The sequence below is a fragment of the Calonectris borealis genome, chromosome 17 (genome assembly GCF_964195595.1).
Source record: "Calonectris borealis chromosome 17, bCalBor7.hap1.2, whole genome shotgun sequence".
NCBI lineage: Eukaryota > Metazoa > Chordata > Aves > Procellariiformes > Procellariidae > Calonectris > Calonectris borealis.
This window is the reverse complement of record NC_134328.1, coordinates 4,903,664-4,929,564: the sequence shown is the minus strand read 5'-3', so window position 1 is coordinate 4,929,564 and position 25,901 is coordinate 4,903,664. Positions and strand designations below refer to the sequence as shown.

At 43.5% G+C, this 25,901-nt stretch overlaps 1 protein-coding gene across 2 annotated transcripts in view; it reads left to right on the top strand.

The window, feature by feature from the left end:
- Positions 1–13,369, top strand: part of ARHGAP40 (Rho GTPase activating protein 40) — a 38,706-nt gene extending 25,337 nt beyond the window's left edge. For both annotated transcript variants that reach the window (XM_075166339.1, XM_075166340.1), the window contains exons 4-15: positions 1,092–1,167; positions 1,743–1,894; positions 2,492–2,657; positions 3,011–3,102; positions 3,224–3,301; positions 3,563–3,722; positions 4,477–4,559; positions 5,653–5,859; positions 6,125–6,265; positions 7,953–8,113; positions 9,115–9,170; positions 10,701–13,369. In XM_075166339.1, coding sequence (XP_075022440.1) covers positions 1,092–1,167; positions 1,743–1,894; positions 2,492–2,657; positions 3,011–3,102; positions 3,224–3,301; positions 3,563–3,722; positions 4,477–4,559; positions 5,653–5,859; positions 6,125–6,265; positions 7,953–8,113; positions 9,115–9,170; positions 10,701–10,807 — 1,479 coding nt within the window. In that variant the 3' untranslated portion in view covers positions 10,808–13,369. The remainder of the gene's footprint in view (positions 1–1,091; positions 1,168–1,742; positions 1,895–2,491; positions 2,658–3,010; positions 3,103–3,223; positions 3,302–3,562; positions 3,723–4,476; positions 4,560–5,652; positions 5,860–6,124; positions 6,266–7,952; positions 8,114–9,114; positions 9,171–10,700) is intronic.
- The last annotated feature ends 12,532 nt before the right edge of the window (positions 13,370–25,901 follow it).

The window sequence follows — 25,901 nt, the reverse complement described above, 5'->3', positions numbered from 1 at the left end:
AAAATTGTGTTCAGCAAATGGAGCTTAAAGCTAATTCAGTTCAGCCATGGCTTGAGTGGAAGCAGTTCAGCCTGTAAGAGTGCAGGCAGTGGTCCGTCAGAGTGATTTGGATTTTTATTTCCGTCAGTGTTTCAAGATGGATTTGCAGTTCACCTTCTGTCCACCTCTGTCATGAGCTACTCTCAGGCATGAAAGCTGTTGGCACTTCTATCAGAACCTTTCTACATACTTCCCCTATACTGCTCTTCAGTATGGCCTGTTTACACAGCAGCTGGATGCTCTGGCATTATTCAGTGTACGGTGTGTGATTAAGCCAGATGCTAAATGAATTGGTTCTGCTTGCATGGCAAGCTCATCAGTTGTGCACCTACTCTGAAGATACGGCGCGTCTCTGCGGATGAACCGTTTTGTCCATTTGCAATGATTTTGCACAGGTTCCTTTTAACTTTCAGTCCTCGGTCCACAACTCCATGTCATAAGCACGTTCTTGGAAAGTTGCTAACTTTTGGTAATAGAATAAGCTTTCCTATACTCTAACTAGTTCTAGCAAAAGTAAGGTTTTTATTAACAGAATTGCCTGCCAAGTGCCTCCTTACACTTTTAAAGATTCACTTCTCTCTCCAGACATGAAGAGGCAGGTTACTATGAAGCCCATGAAGGGAAGTTTTCAGGTGCTGATGTCTACTTGGCGTGTTCTTTCTCGTGAAAGATCTTGTGATCACAGGCAATGGGTAGATCCCATGCAGCTTGGTTGGTCCACTGTTTGTTAGCCCCTCAATGCATGAACTAAAAGGGGAAATTGGCTACTGATGGTGTGAGAGGAAGAATTGGCTTAATGATGTGCAAATTTATCACAAATACTGTCTATGAGAGAGTCATCTGTTTTCCACCTGCCTGCCAAATCCTCTAATTATGGTTCTTAATTTCAGAGTAGTCTCGTAGCCCTGAGCTTGAGCAGCATTTTCTTAGACTAGCAGATGATGCCAGGTGTGTTTTGGGGTTTTCTTCCCCGCTCCCCCCCCCCCAAAATCGGGTTGTCTTATAATAACTTCTGTTTTCTGTAGGTAAACACGTTCTGGTTTATTTTTCAGGAGACAGCAGCAGAGAAAGAGGAGTCCAGCCCAGATCAGTTGTGGCACAATCTACGGACTTCAAATGTACAGAGAAGTAAGAAAGAAGTTTTAAAATGTACAGTAGGATTGGAAGGGGAGTAGGATCTGAAGTAGCGCTGGAACTGTAAGGGAAATTATACTAATCTGGGCTCTGAAACATTGGTCTTGTTTGTATTTTTTTTTTTTTAAATCCACAGTTGTGGATTTAGTAAATTTTTCCAGGCTCTGCTGGTGTTAGGAATTGCCGCTCAAACTGATAACTAACTTTTCAAGAAAGCAATTAGAAGATGCAAATAAAATCACTCTAGCAAAGGTCATAGGGTGAAATCCCATAAATGCCATACGCAATTGTGTAAAGAGAAGTTAGACATAGGTATGTCATTTAATTTAAGGCCATGCTCATGTCTTACCAGTGACCTGGTGATTGTAGCTGTAATGTTGTGGCTTTAAGCTAATCTTACTCTACAGATCAGTCTCAGCACTGTGCTATGACAGCACTCTTTTCAGATGTTAATATAGTTTTTTATTTGGTGGTCCCCAAATCTGTCTCAAACTGCTCTTTTAGCACGCCTGTTTTCTAAGCTTCATCCTTTTGGCTTTCTGAAATTCAAAACATTTTCTCCTTTGTAGCAGAAACCCAGGATTACTCCTGCACAGTTCGAAACCCTGGAAAAGAGGTGGTGTTCAACATGGATGTTGCCTACTCGGAGCAAGCGGCTGTCCTGCTCAAGGGATCGTTCCTGTCTGAATCTAGGAGGTTAAAGGATGGAAATGCCCTAACTGTAAGCACTGAAGGAATTTTTCCTATCTCTTTTTGTGTAGAGGGGTACAAGACATTTGATTCAACTGTATGATCACCTCTTGGAAATGTCCTCTATGGATAGTGTTGGAATATTAGGTAGGTATTTTTGGACAGGTAATGCAGTTATTGCGGTCTTGGGCAAGGGTAACTGTTGTGTAGTGAAGGGTCAAAAGAAGTAGTACTTGTGTGTGCAACTGGCTATTTTGATTTGAATCTGGGTCATTGAAAAGAAGAGAATAACTGGACTTTCTTACTTGTAATGCTAACAGTTTTCTTCCTCACAAAGGTACTGGACTGCTTCCAAAGTTCAAGTAGATTAGGGTGGGTATCAGGCTGTCTTTAATTTAGATAAATTGGGATCTCTGACACAGTTAAAGAGCGATGCTGAAAAGGGAAAATATTTATTCAGCTGTGGGTTGAGTAGAAGTAGTTTGGGGCTTTTGTCTGGTGTTGAAAACAAGAGAATGAGTAGATGCTTGGTTATGGTAAGGAATGATAAAAATGCAGCAAAACTTGATATCTGTGGGATTAGTAATGATACTTGCACTGAACCTTGTGTGTGTGTGTTTTCCCTTAGAAATTTAAGATCCCTAAGGGCAGACTAGGAGTGACCAGGATTGGAGATCTATCTGCTCAGGACATGAAGAAGATCCCCACGCTGGCCCTGATTGAACTAACAGCTCTCTGTGATGTTCTGGGCTTTGAGCTGAAGAGAAACAAGGCAGCAAAACTGAAAACAACAGGTTACTTGTATTTCATCTTGATTTTTTTTTTTTAAAGTGCATTTTTTTACATTGATCTTCTCATAGGTTTGTGTTTGAAATGTTTGAACAGAGAGGGTCTTTGATAAGAAACCTTGTGACAGGTGTTTTTATCTTGACCAGAATTTCTCCTGGAAGTCACTGGATCATAGCATCAGGACCTAGCACCACATTTATCTCTGACTGTCAAATGCACTTGCCCTGTTAACTGTTCCTCTCTTTTTCTCCAGAACCTGCATTTGTAAAATGTGCCCTCTTAGTCTGCAGTGGTAGATATATCCCTGACATCTGTGTTAGTGGAGATACAGACTTATAACATGTTGTTTCTGTTGTAGAGAAAAGACTCTTTGGAGTTCCACTCAACACCCTGTTGGAAAATGACCAAAAACTGCTCCCCAACACCAAGGTCCCTCTGTTACTCCAGGCAGTAAGTTCCCTTCTGGTTTCATTCGCCACTTCTGATCCTCAGGGGTGGGAAGCCTGTCATAAGGAAGGGCTGACTTCTCATCCTCTGTGCCTAAGAGTTTTCTTTTTCCCCCTTTTAATAGCTGCTGTCCTGCTTGGAAAAAAGAGGACTTGAAACAGAGGGCATTTTGAGAGTTTCTGGGTCCCAGACCAGAATCAAGGTATGAGCTCTTTAGTAGTGTTCAAAAGTATTGGAGGTAATCAGGGAGCATGTTGCTGAAGCAAGTATCTAAATAACCTGGATTGTCTCATCTCCCTTCCCAGTACAACTGGTAACATCCATGCTGGGAAATCTGGGAGCGTCTGCTGTGAGGGTCTCTGCGCTCTTTTGACTTGATGGGTTGCCCTCCTAGTGCTCAGCTACAGAATTTCCCTTGTATTTGCTTATTAAAGCGTGTAATAAATTCCATCTTTTTTCATAGAGTCTGGAACAGAAGCTAGAAAGGGACTTCTATACTGGCCTTTTCCGCTGGGATGAAGTCCACCAGAATGATGTATCTGGGCTACTGAAAAGATTCATAAGAGAGCTGCCGGCCCCACTGCTGACAGCAGAGTACCTCCCTGCTTTTGCTGCTGTACAAAGTGAGTCCCTGCTTTGGCCGTTTAGCATCAGTTTGCTGGTTTGTGCTTTTCTTGCAAAGCTCTGCTGGTCTTGGGCTCTCCTGTCAGGTGTGTTGGGAGCCTGTGGATTCCATGGGAATACAGAGCACGAGATGAACTATAGCCAAACTCAGTGTGCTGGGTGCTATATGTATTATTACGTGTCAGCCCAAGTCTAGTCAGAGGTGCTTGGTTGCATACATCTTTGTGTAGGAACGCTGCCCTGGAGGCTTAAATTTATGTTGTGTCATTTGAGGCTGCAAGGTTGCTACCATGAATTAGGACAACTTGATAAATAACGACATGCAGGCTGAGCTGTGGCAACTGGCCAGGGTGCTCAGTCTTGGCTTGTCTGCAGGGAATGCAATGTTCTGCAAGCACCTTATTTTGAGGTTTCCTCGATAACTAGCTTGAACGTGTTAAGCTAACTGTTTAAGTGCACAACTTTTTTTGTACAAGAAATGGGGAACAATGGGACTTTTGGTGCCCTTCAAGGGCATCAGACTTGCTGGTAGACTATGTACTCTGAAACAAATCAGCCAGTCTTCTAACACATAGGTAGTTCACTTCATAAGGGCTGTATGAGCTTGATTTCCTTCTGTAAAACAAGGTCTCAAATCCTAAATGACAAACACTACAATAATTAATTGCCTTATTCCTTGGGGGATTCCCCTACTCAGAAAGAACACTATTAGGAGCCTGAATCCTTTCTCCTGTTGTCGCTCACCCTCTCTAGACATTCCAGACCTGAAGCAAAGATTGCAAGCTCTAAACCTCCTGATCCTGATTCTGCCAGAGCCCAACAGAAACACTCTAAAGGTAACTACCTGTTCTGGATTTAACTGGAAAACCGTGATTTCATTCCAGGTTTTTATTCACCTTTTGCAAATAACATACATCATGCTACTTGGTTTTATTTCACTGACTTGAGAATGGAAACCCATGATGGGGGGAGCGGGCAAACCTCAAGGCTGTGCAGTGAATGTAAGCTGTAAGCACAGTCTGCCTTTTGGGTACAAACTTAAGAGCAGTACCTTAAGAGCATCCTTTTTAGAAACATGCCCTTCCTCTTCAGTGTGTTAAAGCACTTCATTATGGAGTGAAAGATGTATAGGTCTTACATTGTCTGTGGGCATGCCAGGGTATAGGGAAAGAGATTCAGTCTTTTGATTCATGGTTTGTGGTGTTGTCATCATCTATGAAGGACAGTTTCAATTTAAAAAAAAAAAAATTATAAAAAAAGCTACGAAGCTTATAACTTCCTACCCTTTTCTGATCAGAAAGCATTTCAAATCCTTTCACCTACTACTTTTTGAAAGAATAAACGCTGATGGGATGGGCTTTGCAGGCAGTGCACAACTTCTGCCTTTCTGTGCTTTACAAGAGCTGTGGTGGTTGTTGCTGCTGATTTTTGGTGGTTTTTTTTTTTCTCCTGAGTAGTTCAGCTTCCAGGTAATAAAGGCAAGGCTGACTTAAATGATCTGTCATGCGTCATGGCTTTGGTGGAGGCGTGAGGCAGAAGTGATGATCCAAAAGGGTTTATTTTTCCACATCTGGGAATAGCTTTGAAGAGGATACTGGCGGAAGGGAGGGGTCATCTTTGGATTCTGTAACTTTTATGACTGGACTTTGTAAATTGTCACCTGCCAAGGAGTAAGAGCTCATCTACTTCCCACACAGCCTGTCTCTCCTGATTCGTGAACGCTGGACAAACTATCTCTCTGCTTGGTATGGTTATTTGTTGCTATCCTAGTATTAGAAACTGGTCACTGAACCTCCTGACTGGAGAAATAGGATTTGCTCATGGATATCAAGAAAAGACGCTAATTAAATGATCTCTCCAGCAATTGCCACAGTGGTTTCTTGAGGACTGTTAGTAATGGATGTCTTAAGTCTCTTCCTCTCTCTTTAGGCTCTACTTGAATTTCTCAGCAAAGTGGTTGCCAGGGAGATCAACAACAAAATGAACCTCTGGAACGTTTCCACAGTCATGGCCCCAAACCTCTTCATGCACAAGGGGCTGCCAAACAAGATCCCCGAAGGGAAGGAGAAACAGCTGGCAGAGGGGGCGGCTGACATTGTGCGGATGATGATCCATTACCAGGACTTGCTCTGGACAGTAAGTTGCACGGGTGTCTTGTGGTGTGGTGTAGCAGTGTCTTGGTCTGCCTAGAACTGGAAGAGGGGAAGGGATGGTCTTGGAAATTTGAGGAGTTAAATGTCTGTAGGCAAAACCTTTAGCTGAGTTCCAAGACTACTTGTTTTCAAGGTATATGGATATTTTGTCTATTTAAGGAGCTTCGTAAAGTGATGTTTAGATTCTTAAATGGCATCCTCATCTCTGCTTGGTTTAATTCCTGTCTTCTTCCTTCTTCCCTTCCCAGGTCTCCTCTTTTCTGGTAGCTCAAGTGAGAAAGCTGAATGAGAGCAATAGCAAAAGGTACCAGTTTTGTGACAAGCGAATTAAAAACTTGTTGCGGAAGATTCATGCTGATAAAGACAAAGTGGAAAAGAACCAGGCAGAGGTGAGTTAGGACTTGGAAAAACTGGGCCCTTTCATAACAGTCTCAAATACTTTCTCATTGTAAATGCTTTCATGAGAACTTGGAAAACTGTGAGGAGTGATGCTCTTTACAGAGCAAGAGAGGAAAAAATCTGCAGAACCGTAAGAAACAGCTTCCCAGACCCTTTTGGTCAGGTTGTGGCAAACACTGATTCCAACAGCAAGGGTACTAAATAAATTTCAGGTACAAAACACTTGATTAAGATGCTGCATTGTTGCAGGAGAAGGGGGAAGAGACTAGAAGCAGAAATGCTGGTGTCTAGCTCGCGTGAAGAGCAGAAGTCACATGGCTCTAGATGCCCCGTGTGTTTAGACAGATGTGTCTAGGATGATAAAAGCAGACTTATTTTCATGAACTTAAAGCAAATATTTAGGCTATTACAGTAGTGTAAAAGCACATTTTTGTATCTTATTTCGTTTTTGCTCCATAATGCTGCTGATCTGTATGGGAGGGTTTGAGGACGAGGTTCTTTCCACTTAAAAGGAGAGAATTAACTTCCCTGATACATGAAATGGCTCTACTCTTTCTTGTGTTGGTGCAGATGGAGATTTTTTTAAAATAGATGTTACTATCAGATCTATTTGTGTATCAAAGGTGAGAAAAGATCCTTGGAGTCATTCTGCCTTTTTTTTCGTTGCCACCATTAGTTGAATAAGTGTAGGTCTGTAGCAGCTAAGTTATGTGGTGCTGGATTGTAAGTGGTCCAACTGGGATGCTCTAAGGACAGGAGCTAGATGGAGTCTGCAGGTAGAAATAACACGTTGAAAGCTTAAATCTGCAGAACTGAAGAAGAGTTTGTGTTCTCACAAGCCGGTACATCCCCTGCCTTTCTATACAAGTTGGAATACTGAGATGACGTCTGCCTAAAATTTGGCTTGTAAAGGCTGCACGTCACTGTTGAAGGCGCTCTCATTTCAGAGAGGGCAACTACTGTTTAGGCACTCAAACAGATGACCCAGTGTTTAGAACGGTGCTAATACTACTTCCTAAAGGTCTCGGTGTTCAGTGCTGTTTTGCAAAAGATTTGGGATTGCAAAATTAACTTGCTGCAGATCAGACCCCATTAGAACAGTTCAACATTCTCCACAAAAGTTCTGAGAAGTTACTTCATGAAGGAGTTGATGAAAACAATCTTGAGAAAATAGCGCTTGAACTCTGCTCTGTGATGTCTCAGCGCTTCCTTTTTTTTGAAACTACTTCTCTGAAATTCGGTAGTCTGCAATTCAACTGTCTAAACTCCTTTTCCAGTAGCTTAAATTAATTCCAGAGAAGTCTGTCAGACTTGGGCAAAACAGTCTGTCAAAATTTATTCTGACAAATCCTATTTTCATCAAAACTGTGTCGCTTCTAGTGCCGGTGCTGCATTTGAACAGCAGAGAGCACCAGCGCACGCTGATGGAAAGCGGTGCTTTTCTCCCCAGCTCCAACACCGACGCACAGATGATTTGCTTATAATGCTCACCTTGACGCTTCTATAAGCTTCCAGTCTGTAGTATGTGCGGGCTATGAAACAAACCTCAATTCTCGGAATAGTTGCCTTGGATAGGTTTATTTCTTCACACTCTCCAATCTGTTTTGAAACTTGATGTTTTAGCTGATAACAAAGTCTTTCTTTAAGCACTTTCTTCTTTTTGCCTGCCTTCTTCAGCCTTCCAAGATTGTGAAAGTCCATGCTTCACTTCTCCTGAAGGATTCGCTAGAGGTGCATTTGAACAATGCAACCAGAGTTGCTGATGTCTTGAGGCAGTTTCAAAAGAACCTGAGCCAGAATGGCTGGAATATTGTAAATACTGTCAACCTCCTCAAGTGGTAAATGGCTTTTTCTCTCTTTTTTTTTTTTTAAAAAAAAAAAAGTACCAGGTGGTCTAGTTCTGGCAGAGCTGATGTGGTGGCACAGTGAGCTGTTAGGAGACTGTTCTCTGGTCCTCTGTTCTAAGTTTCTATGTATGTTGGATGCGGCAAGCAAATGTTAGTTGGACTGAGCGATTCCATCACTGTGCTCAGCAGGTCAGGTAGTGCCCTCTGGTTTGCTGGACGGTGTGTGAACTTCAGCAGCCTTGCTGGAGGGAAGGGAAAGTGGAATAACATTGACCCTGCAAAACAAACTCTCTCTAGCTCTCCTGGAGAAGAACATCACCTCTGCAAATTACTTGCCTGGAGCTGTATTTCCAACATGCACATGTTAATGTAGGTGTTTCCTAAAGTAAGCTCGGCAATTCCCTCCTGTGGTCCAGTGGTGAATTGCTGAAATAACCCCCAAAATGAACAAAAGACTTCCTGCCCCCCTCTGTCACTATGCCTGCAGCCCATATTTAGTAGGTAAAGTGGTAGTGCATCTCCTGACCGTGTCCCTGGGCAGGAGATGTCTAGACAAGGAGGGTGGATGGGAAGTTGGCTGAATATGGGTCAGCTGGGAACTAGTGTCTCACTAAGAAGCTACTACAGCTGCTGAAGTCTTCCTGCAGATGAGCTTCTCTTGAACAGGCCATCAGTTCTAGAGGAATGCTGCCAATGAACTTTGGTATTTATGCCTGTTGTCTTCCTATTGAAAAGTTAGTGTTTGCATATAGTGTGCATCTTCCTACCAGCACGGAATATCTGCCTTGTTTTCTTTTTTCCAATTTTGGATGTGCTTTTCAACAGCTGCACTGTTCAGGAGGATCAGCAAGGGCTCTGTACCATGGCCTGTAGCTTTCTTGACCATTGCTGGCCTCTGAACCAAAAGCAATTTTTGGGAAGAAACATTACTAAACTACATAACTTGCCTTTGGCAGAGCTTTGTTAACTTCAATGTGTTTTTCTTTCTGCAGTAACAACTCAATGGAGTGCACAAACTTGCTCCTGTATGAAGTGGGAGGCAATATTGGTAAGTCTGGGTGGTAAATGAAAATAAAGACTCTGATATCCAGTTTTTTATGCTTTACTTATCTTAGGAGGAAGTTAAAAAAAGAATGAGATTTGGAGGGGGCTCTAAAAGTTCAAAGACAAATGAACAAGTGTGGGTTAACCTCACCCACAGCAAAGATGGGGACAAACCTTTTAGCAGGGCCTGTTGTGACAGGACAAGGGGGAATGGTGTTAAACTAAAAGAGGGTAGATTTAGACTAGATATAAGGAAGAAATTTTTTACAATGAGGGTAGTGAAACCCTGGCACAGGTTGCCCAAAGAGGTGGTAGATGCCCCATCCCTGGCAACATTCAAGGTGAGGTTGGACGGGGCTCTGAGCAACCTGATCTAGTGGAAGATGTCCCTGCCCGCGGCAGGGGGGTTGGACTAGATGACCTTTAAAGGTCCTTTCCAACCCGAACTATTCTGTGATTCTATGAAAGAGTACCTGTTAAAGCTTGCATGTCTTCCAGCCATCACTGCAAAGCCTTTGTAGTGCAAGTATGTGGGAAGGTTGAAGCCTGGACTTCCAAAAATACTTAACACTAATGGATCTTATTCAGAAGGTGCCTGTCAAGAAAGGTAGAAACTCAAGAGTCCAGAAGTCTTGGGAGGACAGAGATGTGCACAACTTTGTCCATCTTAAAAACAAACTTGCCATTCTGTTAAACGTACCATGTTAAACTCCCTCTTCCCTCAACGATAAAGGTCCATGTTTGGAATTAAGTGTAGAACTTAAAACCATAAACTACATTCATCTAAGTAAAGGGCAACTTCATCCTATGCCACTATAGGCTTTTAATTGTGTGCTTCTTATCTGGACTTTAATTAAGTGTGGTATGCTGGCACATGGCATCTGTACTAATGATGGCCAGCTCCAGGTGTGAATTCTGCCTGCCTTCATCAACGTTCTGAAAAAGAACCCGTACTAACTTGGGTGGAAGTTCCTCAAACCGTGTAGTTAAACAAGTTGGTGATGTTGATTAGTCACCGATTTCCACTCGTCAATAGGATAATGTCATCAGATGGAGAGGAGACTTAAATAATAAGATTGCAGCAGCAGATTAAGGGTGTCTGAAAATGGAAAGGAATTCTTATGCCCTGTTACAGCTGCTTCTGGAGACTGTCGGTTACTGGGGTGCTTTGGCTGCCTCTTAGTATTTCTGTTAGTAGCATCTGTAGAAGAAAAGCTCTGTCGTTGGAAACAATTCAGTCTTTGGATTTGATCACTAACATATCTCATGATGGTTTTCAAGTGCTAAAGTTATTGGGTGTTAAAGTGAGAGTACCTTTCCACAAAGGTCAAAGCTTGGGCTTAGTACAGTTTTAAGAAAAATACATTCATTTTAACATAAATAACTAGAACTTTTCCAGATTTGTGGAAACACTTCTGAAGCGTTGTGATATTGAAATTAATGTGAACAAATACCAGTTTTGGGGGGGGCAGGGAACAAACTAGCAACTACAGGATATAACAAATGCTTTTTTCTGGATCTCTTGTTTTGGTAGGTGAGCGTTGCCTGGACCCAGACACTTACCTCTTAGACTTGTACCACATCAATCCCCATGCTGAGTGGATAATTAAGCAAAACCCATCTTATCCTCGGATGTTCTAAGGAAAGCATGAGCAAAACGAAGCATTTGGTGGAAGTTTTTGGAAAGCATGGAAAAGCTATAGAGATGTTCCTGGTATAGTCACAGACTGGACAATGCTTGTGTCTTTGAAGGAAAAACAACTTTATTTACTACTTCCATGACAGCTGGCTGTGAGAGTACACGAGCCTACATGCTAACAGGGGTGTTGTTGACAAGCAGCAATTATCATTAGGTAGCGGAATTTGCAGGGGGTATGATTATTCTTAAACAAAATAGCCCTCCCAAAACAAACCCTGCAAACAAAGCTACGGTGATTGTGCAGCAAAGATGGAATGTAAGAGGAGAAATGTCGTCTTGAAGATGGTAGAAGATATCTGTTTCTTCTGGATTTGCTCTTTCTTTTGATCTTATTCACATTTTGGAGGAGCGACAGTCAAATGCTGCAGCGGTACTAATGACATGCCTTTGGGAAGATCCACCGTTGACTGTTGCACATCACCAGAAGAAGTTGTGATCCTGGGCTTCACTAATAAAATGCTGTTATTTGAAGAATAAAAAAAGATGCTTCCAAAAAGGCCAGATGGGATGTGAAGCCAACATCCTGTATTTAATGACTACAGTTAAAATACATACATGCAATACAAGAAAATAACCTTCCTTGGAAAAAGGTGTGGGATGGACAGCAGCCTTTCCAGTTTGAAAGGAGAGATGCCCGTCCCATACAGCTCTGCTGGTAATGCAAAAACAAATGTAGAGGTTGCCATTGATGATGGTAAAATATGCATTTATTTTGCTGGACAACCTATATATCAATGGCTAACCAAGGAAATATTCTGAAGTTAATTTGAGGTTAGTAATCCAACCTGGCCACATGAACTAAACTTCCTTTTGGAAGACTCTGTGTGAACATGTCTGTTAAAAACAAAACAAAAAACCAACCCCAAGATGTGCAGTGGCTGAGATAAGAGGTCCGTGCCTGTGTCTGGTCACGCAGAGGGTACTGAATTGAGCCTTTTCTGCTCTGACCGCGCGTTTTCATCCCGCGCAGCACAGTGTGATCACTGTGGTCTGGAGAGACGAGGACGGAGCAGCACGCTTGCACCTCGCATCACTGCGTAATCATCGTACGACCTCAGCTCAAATTAGACTGCGCTTGTGGAAGAGGAGTGAGAAATATTGTTTTCCTTTGTGGTGATGCTGAAATACCTCATGTGAGGGAACCTACTATGCAGTTACCGGGGATGGAACCTGCACCGTTTCTGAAAATCCTGACGTCTTTTTTTATACACTGTTTTTAAACACTGTTGGATATTTATTCGTGTGGCAGAAGCAGGGCTGCCCTGCAGGTGTATACTCAAGTATTTTATTTGCCAAGTCTTAGCTGCACTATAGTGGCAATCTCCAGTATTATTTCTTTTGTTTAACTGAATTTGTTTCCATTTCAGTCTGAACTTCCCCTCCTTTTTTTTTTTTTTTTTCTTCCCCCAGGCTGATGTGTAGCTATCCCTATTCATTATCTCAAAGTCCTAGTTTCTATTGTAAGGGCACTTCATTCTGTGGTTTGTCTGACTGTTTAAATTCTCTTGGTGGTTAAGCTCCTTGAGGAACAGGTGAGCCATAGTCCATGTTCTTTCTAACCTGTTGTGAATATGGTATGAGTGGTGCTGATGTCTTGAAATGATGCATATATTAGAGAGTCTGTCTACTTTTTTTGGTTGAGATGATGCAGATGCACTGACTGGTGGGATCATCTTCATAGCTGTCTCTTTAAGAACCTGTAATAGAAACTTGCCAAAAAACCATCTGCCAACCCTAACCCAGAACCCCAGTGTCAAGACTTCTTGAGGTGCCTCTGTTTTTTAGGCACGGTTTAAGCCCTATAAGGTCCTGATTCTTATCCTTGAGGATGGGTGCTCTGTGTCTCTTGAAAGATCAAGCTGCTTTAAAATAGGGCATTAAAAATCGAAGGTACCTAATCACTCGTCACTTCTGGAAATCTTTGGTGCAGTGATGGAGCTTAGCAAAGAGCAAATGCCAGAGATGTGATACTGTAAGAAATACCTAACTCGCAGAGGTATCAGTGGGAGAGACAGAAGAACTTGTTCCTGCTCAGAGATGCTTTGTAACCTAAATTGCATCCCTACAGATCGCATAACTCTGCATTTTTTTCCACCCCTCATATACTGGAGGTTTTATTAAATAACATACTGGCTTCCATACGTATGAGGGGGAAATGTTACATCACTGCTTCTGTAAACAACAAATGAGTGGGTTTTTTTGAACACCAAATAATGTGAATCAGTGCTGTGAAAAACAAGGTTGGTGGGAGATTCTCATAAGACAAGTACCAGTTCTCAAATATAAAGGAATTGTAAAGAAAAAAAGAAAATCTCTTTCCAGATGATGGATATGCTTTTTTATTTTTCTTTCCGATCTTTGCACCAAAAAGTAAGTATGAATTTTTCAGTCACTGATGTGCAACCTACTTCTGAATGCTGGCTTTTAATAACTTTTTTTACAAATTTTTAATTCTGTATTTAAAACTCATTTATTCAATGAAACAATAAAAATATAGTAAAATCTCTTGGCTCCAGTTTCATCAGCGGCTGAGAATAAGTTAGCGTGGTAAATGGCACCACGTCTGTGAATGCCAGCAGGGTTTGCCTCATGCCTGAAGAGGGAGGTACCTGGGGTCTAAGTGAGCTTGACAAAGTTTTCATGTTACAGCTTCAGGAGAAGTTCCTCTTCAGACGATCCGGTGGGGTGGCTGCAACAGAGTGATCCAGGAGGAGGAAGAGGAGGTCAGTGTTGGGTATAGAAAGCCCAGAGAAAGGTTGATGGTGGGGCTGAAGGTCTGTTTGTGAGCACCAAGGATTAGTGACTTCTGAAGGAAGAAGAGCTGTTGTTAAAGATTTAAGCTTGAGGAAGGGTGGCCATGTGCCGTGAGAAGTCCCCTTCCCACCCCCTCAGTCCCTTCTCAGTTGAGCTGTGCTGGCAGGACTAGCCAAGCTGGCCAAGAGTAATAGGAATCCAGTCTGAACCTGTGGTTAAATCATAACTAATATTTTAGTGTTCAATAGTCAGTGATGAAATGTGGCATAAATCCACTATTTGTTTAAAAAACAGTAGCAGCAGCAGCCCGTCCAGTGTCACTGACAGAGAAGCAGGACTTGCTATCCTATCCAGAAACAAAGGGAAAGGGAGGAGGATCCAAGCGGCTTTAGAAAGCTTTCAGAGCAATTATCTGAGGAAAACACCAGCTTATCAAACTCGTTTCACCCATTCATCTTCAGTAGTATCAAAGTGCTAATCTCTCCCATCCCCAAGGGCATTTTTTGATTGATCAGTACACAGCTATCTCCCCTGCTCAGAACAAAAGCCCAGTATTTATTCTGTATGCAACTTAAAGTCGGCTGTGCTGAGATAACAGGACATAGCATAAAAGAATCTTGCAAATGCTGGTTAAACATATTTGTGGATGAAATGGAGCTGAAATACCACGTATTAAAAAAAATAAATAATTTGCTTCAGGGGAAAAAAATCTTTGCAGAAATACAGGGTCTTCGCAGGAACAAATGACGCTTCAACCCTTGGAGGGAAACACTGGTGGAAAACGACTAAATACAGTTCCTGGAGCAAAGTAAGTAAATGATGGCAAATACTGTTGCAAACAAAGTACAGTTGCATTTGATTAAATCTATTTCTTTCCCCTAGTGCACTCCCCAGTGTTGAAAACAAGACAAATGACATCTGTGTTTTTGCATGCTAGAGAATGAAACTTTAAGGTTCTCTCCAAATCTTGTCTGGTCTTCATTGCACACAAGGGTTGCATATGTCTTCACCTTGGGGGAAAGAAGAAGAGGCCGTAGTTCAATATTTTAAGTTATTAGAAAAGAAAACGCACAGCTGCACTGACTTACCAGCTAGGAAATGGCCGTGGCAGGATCAGTTCCTATAGTCTTCCCCAGCCATCTTTACTCCCTGTAAACTCGGGCTTGTATGCTTTTTTTTGTGTGTGTGTGGTGACAAACACTTTCTCAAAGCAGCTTTGCGTTGGCTGTCCCTTCCCAGTTCCTCGTTGTCCAGGGGAAGGCAGGTGACCTCACCTGCCAAGGTCCTTCTCCCCAGCACCTGGACCTGGCAGGATCCACGGAGCTCAAGGGGTTGCAACTTTTTTCCCCACACACTGTTCTGTTATCTAGCTCTATCCAAGGGCTGGTCTAAAGCCAGTGAGGAGAAGAAATCCCTTTTATCCTTAGTCCTTGGAGGGGAACGTGAAGTGGTGATGTTTTCACCTATCTGGCCTGGCTGGTAAAGTTGAAGGAATAATTACCTAGGGGATAAAGGAGGAAAAGAGGAAGAAAACCAACAGAAATGGAGGGTGTAGGTGTACCTGTGGGGTCTATTTGGTTTTATGGTTTGTTTTGCAGGGTTTGGAAGAGATGCAGGTGCTCACGAGCTCTGCTGCCCTCTCCTCACTCATCCCAAACCTTGTTCTTGGCAGGGTGCAGTAGAAACCTGCTCCAGTGGTTCCCCATCCTTTGCTGGCTGAAAACCAAAGACTGGTTTCCCTTGCCTTCAGCTTTCGCTAGCCTGCCCTTTCTACGCCGAGGGGGTGACGTGAGCCTTCAGTACTGAATGTGCTTCATGTTGGTCCTCACGTGTGGATGGATGCTCCAAGCTGTGCATGGACAGCTTGTGACTTGTATTGAAGCCGAATCTTTTGAGCCTTACCCAGAGTTTTAGAAGTCCTGAGGAGCGGGGCTGTACATAACCTGCCTATGTTACCTCCTATCTCAGCTCTTTGTATGCGCATAGTCAGGGCAGGCGGAGAAGTTGCTCTTATCTGTGCTGATGACTCTGTAGTAAGCCTTCTCCGGACACAAGAGGCAGTCAGAAAGTGGAATAATTGCCTTTCACTTATAACAAACCAGCAGAGCTGGCTCAGGGTTTCAAGAGAGACAATTAAAGATATTGCATTGTTTTCTTCAAAAGGAGAAATAGACCTGGGGGTTCCCTAATAGCCCTCTTGGTTCTGCGCCGCGCTCTCGGAGCGCGTTGTTGTGGGTTGCATTTATTATGAGCCACTTATTATCCCTAATTATTTAGCAGGGGGGAGGTCTCTCAGTAACAGGCGAATTTGTGACTTGATGAACACTCAGCTGTCTGTATTTAAGATAAAATTACTGTAATTAACAAATTGATCAATCCTACTTTCACTTTGCCTGGCTGGGACAGAACAAATGGGCTAGATGAGACCTATTTAGTACAGAGGTAGAGAAAGGGGTTTGCAGACCTCAGGCTTAAAGCATTTTTTTTCCCCACACACTGCTTTTAATGGTAATGTCACGTAATTGTCTCTTGTTAGATAATTTTGTCTCCAACAAAAAGCACTCGCGCTGTGCTTTCTTCAGCTCACCCCAGCAAGGCAGAGTCACAGCGGGTGAATAGCCAGGTGGGTTGTTTTATTATAACCTAAACCTTGAGCAGGGGTGGGTTGGATTCCCTGGGGGCTGTGCTCTCCTGCAACTCTTATCTGGTTGTTTGCAGAACTTACATCTTTGAGAGCAAGATTAATCCCTCAGGTTGTCTTACACTTGGCAGATGTTGCCTGCTCCATCTCCCCCGGCTGCTGCTCTTCATGCAGGTTTGCTACCCGAGGGTATATGTGCTTCTGGCCCTGGCCAATCCTCCCGGCTCTCTGGCATGGGAAGAACTTGTCCCCCAGCTCTTCTTCCAGGTAATTGGTACCTGCTAGCTCAGGTAGGAAAAGAATTTAAATAACTGTTCTGCAGCTGCAGTTTTGCCCTGGATTTTTGGACAGGCACCCACCTTACATTGGCATCTCTCAGGCTGCACCTACTATGTCCCAAGTGTGTGTGAAGGGTGCGGAATAGTCACTGGGCTTTGAATTCATGCCTTGACTTAGTTCCTGGTAGTTTCCTAATGAAAACAACGCTTGGAGCCACGTGCTGTCTAGAAAGCATTCACCTGCTGGGATTTGACCACGTTTAAGCTTTTGAGGCATGTCTGCGCACTCTAGCAATCTCACGCTGCACGTGTTGTCAGCCCATCCTCGCTGCCTTGTCACGCCAGGGTTGTGAGGCATCCACACGTGTATTTAAGGTGATCCCATTAAGTAGACAAGATGCTGGGGCCTAAGGAGATGCTCTCTATTTCACTGTATTCTGCTGTCCCGTGAAATGAACTGGTAAAGGGTAGATCTGCTATAGAAGAAGAAACTAGCTCTGGCCGTCAGTACAAAAATGGGGAGGGTAACCAAGTGCCTTCTCTGAGAAATGGGGCTGTCCCTGTGATTGACTCCATGAAGGGCAGATCTGGCGGCGATGGAGGGAGAGACTGTCCCAGTTACAAAATGGGACTGCTTCAGCATCAGCTGGTTGCTCTTACAGGAGAACGAAGACATCTACAGGGGAAGCTGGTGCTCCTTGCCAATGATGGTGGTTCTTGCTACACCTACTTGTCTAGCAGAAGAGGGGTTTGCTTACACATGCTGTGTAAGAAAATCACAGTCAAATTTATTTCAACAGATTGTTAAAAAAAAAAAAAAATCTGTGAGTGCCTCAAGGGACTGGAACTGCTTAACCTGGAGAGTCATCTTCGTCCCGTCCCTTTTTGCATGTGCTGGTGGGGAGGTTTATCCTTGCTCTACCAATACCCGCAGGCAGGCAGCAGCTGCGGTGTGATAAGGGTATTATGTCTGATGGATAAACGGGCCCCAGAAGATGTCTGGCTTGGTCTGTAATGCCGATGGCTCAATGTTTCAGAGGGCCCCGTCATCGTCGCCTTGTTTCATGGCGTGTGAGGCTGCCCTCCATTTTGGAGGCTGGTTGCATCTATTGGGTGTTTTGCTGCTCTTCTCCGATCCTGCCCATCGCTCTCCATCGAGCATTTCCTCCGTCCAGCTCCAGAGACATCCCTGGCTGGGGGGGACGTCGCGTCGCTGCTGTAACTGTCACATACATGCAAGGAAAACCCGTGTTGAACCGTCAAAGGCAGAGCCAAGAGCATTTGAAAGCTTCATTAGCCGGGCTTTGTTCTGACGGCGCAGTCAGGCAGGGAAATAATGCCGTGTGTGTTATCAGCCATGTGCAGGAGGTGGTTGCGTAGCAACCCCGATTGGGGTACCGCGCGACTTTTCCGAGAGGAAGAAGGAATACTCATTTTCTCCAATTTAGAGGCATTGCAAACAGGAATTCATTATTGACGGAAGATTCGCTTAGGTTTTACATCTCGGAAAGAGATGGCAGGTGGTGTTGGCCTCGTTTTAGCATCGTGTAGGTGCAAACTCCCAAGTTAAATGAACCTGGGACAATCTAGGTTTTGTTTGTGTTTTCAGCTGCTGTTTTTCATCCCTTTGTCCTGCTGGGACTCAAAATGGGTTGAGGACTGGAAATTTCATTGCTCCTTTCAGACCTGATGTAAAGGCATCTTCAGGGAGCCCTGCTTGGTATCATGTTGATTGTTACAGGTGAGAAGGGTGACTATGTTCTCTCTTCCCTCCGAGCCCTGTTTAAAGAGTAAAGTGCAGAATGGGGGGTGGTTCTGCTACTCCATCTCCATGTCAGGCTGGAGAAGTGGTCGGGCTTCAGAGCCCCTTCAAATCTGCGATACTTGTGAGGCTGTTAAGGAGCATTGGATGTGAGGTGGATGCATGGATAGGAAATAGATTCACCAACCCACCTCTTGTCTGGAATCCTAGATGGTGAGATCTAGGTAAATGGAGACTGTCCAGGGTTGTTTTGAAGCGTAGCGTGATTATATGGCACAAATAAGAAACGAGTCCCAACTCTGAGGAGTGGGATTGCCAAACGTACAGGCAGGACAGGGTATCCCACCGTCTCCCCGTCCTTCTGCAACTCTAGCTGTTTCATACAGGAGGGGCACAAAGAGCTTTTTCAAACTTCAGCTTTGGTACATATTGTGTAATAACAGTGGTGGGGTAGAGGCAGCTCCATCCTGAAAGAGGAACTGGGCTGCTTAAGATGTCATGTGGGCATCCCTAATGAAACTGTCTAGATGTGGTGTCCTCCCTCTGACTCGGTACGGTCCGTGTGCCATTCATCTGGACAACGTATCTGGCTTTCCAAACAAACTTGCACGGACCGGAGCACCTACCCTTGTGCACCCCTCTCGGGGTGCCTAAGAGAGTGCTAGCACAGAAAGGGCGTGCCTGAGGGCTACCAAGGGAAGATATTAAATAGGAAATTAATAACTAAAGAATATTTATTGTGCTTCTGCGGCTCTGTACAGTAATGTGGAAATCACTGCCTTATTTTTTTGTTCAGCTGTTAACACCTGTATTGCCAGGGTGTGCAGATACCGGCAGAAGGGTGCTGGTATTGGCAGCGAGATTCGGGATCCATGACGGAGGAGACCTGAAATGAACGTCCTCTGTGCGGTCTCACCTACTGGGGAAATGGAGGCATTTTTCTTTCACTGATTAGCTAGTGCATCAAGTGACAGCAAGTAGAAAGACTGTTATTTGTATATTGTGAAATGCCTTTCTTTGCTAAGTCCTCTAACTTCAATCTTTCAATATTGAACAATAATACATCTTCCCTTCTCATTAGCGATTCAGTTTGCAGACTGATTCAGATTAACTTGGACTCTCACTGTATTAAACACTTTAAGAAAAAAACCATAGGAGCTCAGGATGTTTATGAAAAGCAATTTCCTCAATGCCAGGCAGTTTAATAACTCTAGAGCCATGGCATTCAGGCTCATTTATTTTAAGCTATGTTTCCAAACTGTGACGGGTCAATAATAAATAAGGCAGTGTGGCAGATTTTGCATGGAAGAGAGCTCATTTCAAAGAAAAGAACACAGGCAAGTTCGGTTGGGAGTGCAGAGAATAACCTGGCTTTTAGGTCCACCGAATTAAAGGCTCATTTGAGAAACCGAATCTTCTTATAATCAATATTTTCCTGCTGAACTATCGGCAGCAAGTAAACATTTGGAGATATATATGGCAAAAGGGAGAAAATTCTGCTCCTCTCTTATCCAAACAGTTTTGTTTCTTGTAACAGTAAAATTGTTCTCCTCCATATCGGTCTGCTTTTTCCCTTTAATCAAGTTCGTGGTAGAGAGAGATGTGTAGCCCCAGGCAGTCTTTTGCACCTGAGACCTCAGACCTATTCAAGCAATAAATACACACATCACAGTGTGTTTCAAAGGATTTGTTAAAAATATTGGAAATCAGTATCTTGTAGGAAACAAAGTGAGTTAATATTATTTGTTGAAAACACCTTTTACAAACCATGTGGGACACTAAGCAGGTCAACTGGAATGTGTAACAACATTCACCTATCTCCTGCTTCCTTCTATGGATATTCAAGCAGGGATGTTGGTGTTTTTAAGTTTTATTATCTCCCTTTGAAGCATGGAGAAAGCTGAATTGATTTGCTTTGTGTCCTGCTCCACTTATGGAAACTTTGGGCTCTCCAGCTCAGGAAGGTCTTTTCTTCTGCATCTACCAGGTTAAAAATGTAAATAAATAAGCTTCAAAAAGTTGGAATAGCCAGACTGTCATTAATATACCAGGATTGGGAAATTGGCTTCTGGTGAAGTTTCCTTTCAGATATTCCTCGGCAGAAGGATACCCCCTTCTCTTCTCTGTGGAGTATGAAGGGCTGTGGATTGTTCCTTGCTAATAAAAATATTAAGCTTGATTAAAGTATAATCTATCTCACTAACATATAAGACGTATCTGTTGGATAATTTCAGGCAATAATTGAGCAGGTAGGTTGTTCCTGCCGTTTGTTATGAACCCAGCTGGGAGGTTTCGCTGTGGCTGGCCAGGGAGGTGAGCTGGCTCTGCTCTTGTTTTGCTTGAACAGTAAATTTATAAATCAGGTGCTCAGCATGAATATTTATTTAAGAGTCCTAACTTTTTCATAATGTTCCTGAGTGCTCGCTTGTTAGAAGCTCACACTGTGAATCCCCAGGAATTCATGAGATGTTTTATGTATCTGTGTACTTTAAATAAAGCTCACAAGTGCAGGCTGCAGGTCCCGGGTAGATGCACTGTTTCTGAACAGGCTTCCCACACTAACCTTCCCCTTCTCTAGCTTGGCAGAAAGAGCTGCATCAAAATCTTGGGGTCTTTTGCTTGCTGATGAACTTCCATGCGGAATTTCTTATTTGAAACAGGGGCCTCGGTGGTGGTCGGGGTGACACTGGAGCTATGGGTGGCACTGTCTCCAGTGGTTGAGTGGATAATGGTACGAGCAAATCCAAAAATATATCCATAAGAGCTAATGGGAAATTCTAGTTAGGTCCATCACTGCTTGTTCATGATTTTAATCTGTGTTATCACAAATAATGATTTTTATACTGGACAGTGATCCATCTGCCTGTGACACTTGGTGCATCACTACCCTACAAGCGTGAGAACCTAAAAATGCGCTCTCTCAGTGCTGTAGCATTTCAGTAAGGCCGTTTCTGAGACCAAGACCTGGATCTTTAAAGAAACAAACCCCTAACTCCTGACCTTCTGAGAAAGGTCAGGCATAAAAATATCTTCACCCCCGCCTTCTTCCTCCCCTCTGTCCTAAAGCCCAGGATCTCTATGACCCAATGAATCAGGACTCTTGGCAAGTATCTCCACCATCAGAGTGCTACAGCTGGCAGGCTAATGAGACAGAAACATAATTCATCTTGAACTCGCATCCCCGCCACCGCTCCTGCTCAGTGCACAGGGTTCCTCCTGTTCTGCCCGCCGCGTCTTGGGTATGGGCATATGCATGTGTGAATACCTACAGCAGGATGCAGATGCAATACACAGGGACAAATATTGCTTATCTGGCGGCTAAAGGATTTTATTTTTTTTAAAGCTACCATAATAAATTGAGTCCTATAGCCTGCTTACACTGGCAAGATTAAATAAAAAGAATGCGTTATGCCTCGTCCTCCCACAGTCCTATCCGCAAGGATGTCTCTGCTCTCAAAGCCCTTTCTGAGTCATCGCTTGATGAATTTGGCTGCAGGGGCATTGACTAAGTCCCCAGCGTAGTCCAAGGGTTGCATCAAAGTATGCCACGGAGGGATGCCCGCTGTTACATCAGGTGACTGGGGGTGTGCATTGCTGACTGCTTCTTGGCTTCTTTTTTTATTCCTTTGATTTAAAGGCGTTCTGCCAGAATGTGGGGATTCATTTTGCTTAGATATGCTACTTACAGAGTTCTAGAGAGCAAGAATTGTCATCCAAATTGTTTGTAATATTTTCAGGCATAGCCTCCGGTTGTGGGTGCTGATGTTTTTCTTTTCCGATCATGTTTTGGCTCACATGTGCTTTGTTCTCTAACCAGGTTTGGGGGGATAAGACTTCTTTGTCTGCCTCTCCTTCCAAAATATCCTGTCTACTACATACTGAGGGCTGACAAAAACTTCTGTCTGAAAAATTGTACCTGACTTAAGGCTCCCCTGCCTTAATCTCTGGTCAGATACTGGAAGCGTATGTAAAAATGATAGACAAAGTAGATAGTTTGCCAGTTTTAAGAGTGTTCAGCTCTGGTGGTGGCGTCCCAGCTGTTTCCAATCTTCACCTTGCTAGAGAACCCATTTCCATGATGATAATCATTTGACAGCTTTTAATCTTCCGGTGCAGATGTGACAAAATAGTTTCCTAATCTGCTTCTGTGCATTAGGCTGCTCACTTCTATTCCTGGAGATCCGTGGCTGACTAATGTACGGCTTTGTCCGATGGTATGTGACACAACTGTGCCGGCGTGCACTGCTTTAGTCAAAGGGCTGTCATGTTACAGCAAATGCCTCCAGAAAGCGGGTGTGTTGTAAATGCATTGTTGAGATTTTAGTATGGGTTGGAAACTTGAAGCAAAAAGACACAAACCCCCCATGGAGAGCACCTTGAAAAAGTTTATATGAATCACGGTACAGAGAAGTCACTGAGTTTGTGTAGTAACCAGGGAAAGAGCAGAGGAGTGATGTTCCCCGTGCCATGCATCTGCAACGTGACCGGTCGCAGCAGCGTTAGAGGGATCTGAGGGCTTCAAGCCAGAAATAGGGAGCGGTGGCTCACTGCCGCTCCAAAGGGGTGCAGAGCAGCAGGCGGTAGCTGCTCCCCTCCGTCGCAGAGGATGCCAGTTACTCGAGAAATCCCCAGAGACGTTTCCATGAGTCATCTGTGGGAGGCGAAAGTGCAGGGATGATGGGGAACAATTTGAGCATCGTGTCATCTGAGGTGTGCTTTGCTACAAAACTTGTGGGAAGGGGATAAAGCATTAAAATCTAACTAAGCTGCATCAAGAGGAGTGTGGAGGAACATCTGATCCTACGTCTGAATATTTCATTATAACTTACACGCGTGGTCGTTTGACTCTGGGCATATCAATTTACACTAACAGTACACTAATTTGATCTCATTATCCAGAGTAAGTGTCTACACGTTCACTTGTTTCTATAGATGACCAAGTGTGTTAATTAAAAAAAAAAATATAAAATTTCAATAATTCTCCATGTATAGGCAGCTTAAAATGAAGATGAAACATGGTTGAAATATAATCAATACCTTGATCAATCCTTGAATTTACTTTTGGGAAGTGGCAGTGAGCCCTGCAGGAGAAAAAATGGCAAAAGGCCTTTTTCTCTTGAGACTGTATCCAATTGAACAAGAAAGTTGGTAGAAAGAAAAAACAATTTCCAATTGTGCCTAACAGATGTACTAAAAAGCCTGTGAAAATGTGTGCATGGAAGTGTTTGACAGAGAATCTAGCAGTTGTTTTACTAGTAGTAAAAATACTTAGCTAGGTAAAGATGGAAACTAGTCCAAAGCTGAGTCTAGGCATAAATCCTATCATTTATCATCTGTGTTCTCTTAGAAACAAGAAATGACTGACATACATGCTTAATTCAAACTAAATAGCCTATAAAACAAGTTCCCCAAGGCTAATAATAATAATATCAGGAGAAATGAATATAAGGATGATTGAATACAGGATACACTGAAGAGTGAATATGGAATATAGATACATATCATGCTGGCAAGAATGGGCTGGTGTTTATGGTATGCTCGAAAGTCCAATCCATCATCTGACCAGAGAATGTAATGCAGTTGGAATCAAAAAAGATGCCTCTGTTCGAAGCAATACATGCATCTTATAAACCAGCAAATGCAAATAATCAATCAAAAGCAGCAAGCGGGCAAAAGTGGAATATCATCAAGCAATAATTCATATCACAGCTGTGATTATGAGCAATAACCTTAAATCTGCTATTTAATTAATATTAAGCTTCTGAGACCCTCTAGGATGGGGCGCACAAACCTTCTCAGGCTAATATGAGAACAGTAAGAGAAAATGTTATGTTCCTTAGATATTTCAGAAAGTGAAGTAACCGTTCATCTGAGGCTCTCAGAGCTGTGTGTGTAAACAATGTTCTCTTCACCCAAACGCTGCTCAGGCAATGGCTGGTTTCCTGGGGTCGAGCATCCCCGGTCAGAGACCCCCAGCTCACACCGGGGCAATAGAGCAGGCTCAGTACCCCGGTCACCTTTGGGGTCTCTCTTTGGGTGCTGCTCCACGGCTGCTGCGTAGCCTGGGCTTTTCTGCTCCCCAGGGAAGAAGAGAGATCATCTGTGTGACCCTCCTGAGCAAGACCGGCTGCAGGTGCTCCTCATCCAAGGCTGGTGACTGAAGGTTGGTTGCCTTAGCGTAGGATGAAGGTGCCCAACTCAAGCACCCAACTCCAGAAAAGATAATCTAATATCTTCAGTAGCCAAATATACACGTAGAGAAGTGGCCCACACCTGCTCCCATAGCCTGGATGTTCCTACGCATGCAGACCTAAAGAATAGAGCTTCTTCTAGGTGAGTGCCCTGGCTGGAGATAGATATATCTTTGTAGTAAGATTGTAGATTTGCATCATTACTGGAGATTCCAAGTCTGGGAATCAAGCAGCTTCCATCACCTTCCCCTGTTTTGTGAGCGCGCGTGTGTGTGGTAAATGACCTTTGGAATGAAAATATTAACAGAAAAGGAAAACATGATTGTAATTTATGAAATGTTAGCCCAGATGCCTCGAGGGGGGACTAGACCTTTCAGTCTTGCAAGCTGATACATCGCTGGGGTGCCTGCATTGACACAGGTGCATTTAAAGAGTCAATTAAGGGGAAACTGTGTATTTACACAGCCTGGATTAATTTCATGTTTTGGCAACTTTCTTTTTAAACAGTTGAGACTACTGATATTGCTTAAAGAGGTTGCTTGTTCAGAAAGTACTGGAGAAGGTACCAGAGGAAAGAGGTGAAGCACAGACCTCTGGGAACAAAATATTTGTGTGGACGCTCCTCTGGGAGTGGGATAGACTGAGCATCAGGCTGAACAGCCAGGGCACATGCTGGATGTGGGATTTGGGCTCTGGGATGAAAATGGTGCTGGAAAATGGCTGCAAATAATTGTCAAATTTCCAGGGAGGTTATCTGAAGGAGAACAAAGAAAGCGGGTGCTGTCCTGGCAGTTGCTTTGTGCAAGTCAATTTTCTGGGTAAAAGCCCTGAGTTTCTGTCTTCATTACTGGCCAGGAGCCTCCACGCAGAGCTATAAAAACCTTAAAAGACTCTCTTCGAACTTTGAGGCAGATCAATGCAAAATAAAATGGGGGAAAATTGTTTATTGCTGCGGAAAATACAGCACTGTGAATAATAAGGAAGAAAATGCAGCTGAGGGCTCAAATTGAATGTCTATTATGCCTATGATTAAAGATAATGTGCTAGGAAAAGGGGATTACAGAAGGGTTTCTGTGCTAGGTTGGATGGCTAAAAATGCGGTGATTGTGGCTGCTGAGCCCTCATTGGCCTGGGCTTGATATCTAAATTATAGGGCTATTACACAGAAATGAGCTTGGTGCTCTGTCTGAAAGGCAGAGCCCCTCCGCTGCCCAGCTGGCTGGGGGAGACTGGTCCTGCTTGAGGCTTGGAAACTCTCTGTCTCTTTATTTTCCTTGACAACTAAGGGTTTGTAGTACTTTGCATGACCGAGGAGCTGGTAGGGCTCCTTCTTTGTCCTTTTGTCGGTGGTGAACAGGAGCTGAGCTTGTTTGATGCAGGAGAGCAGTTACATCCCTGGTGCTGATCAAA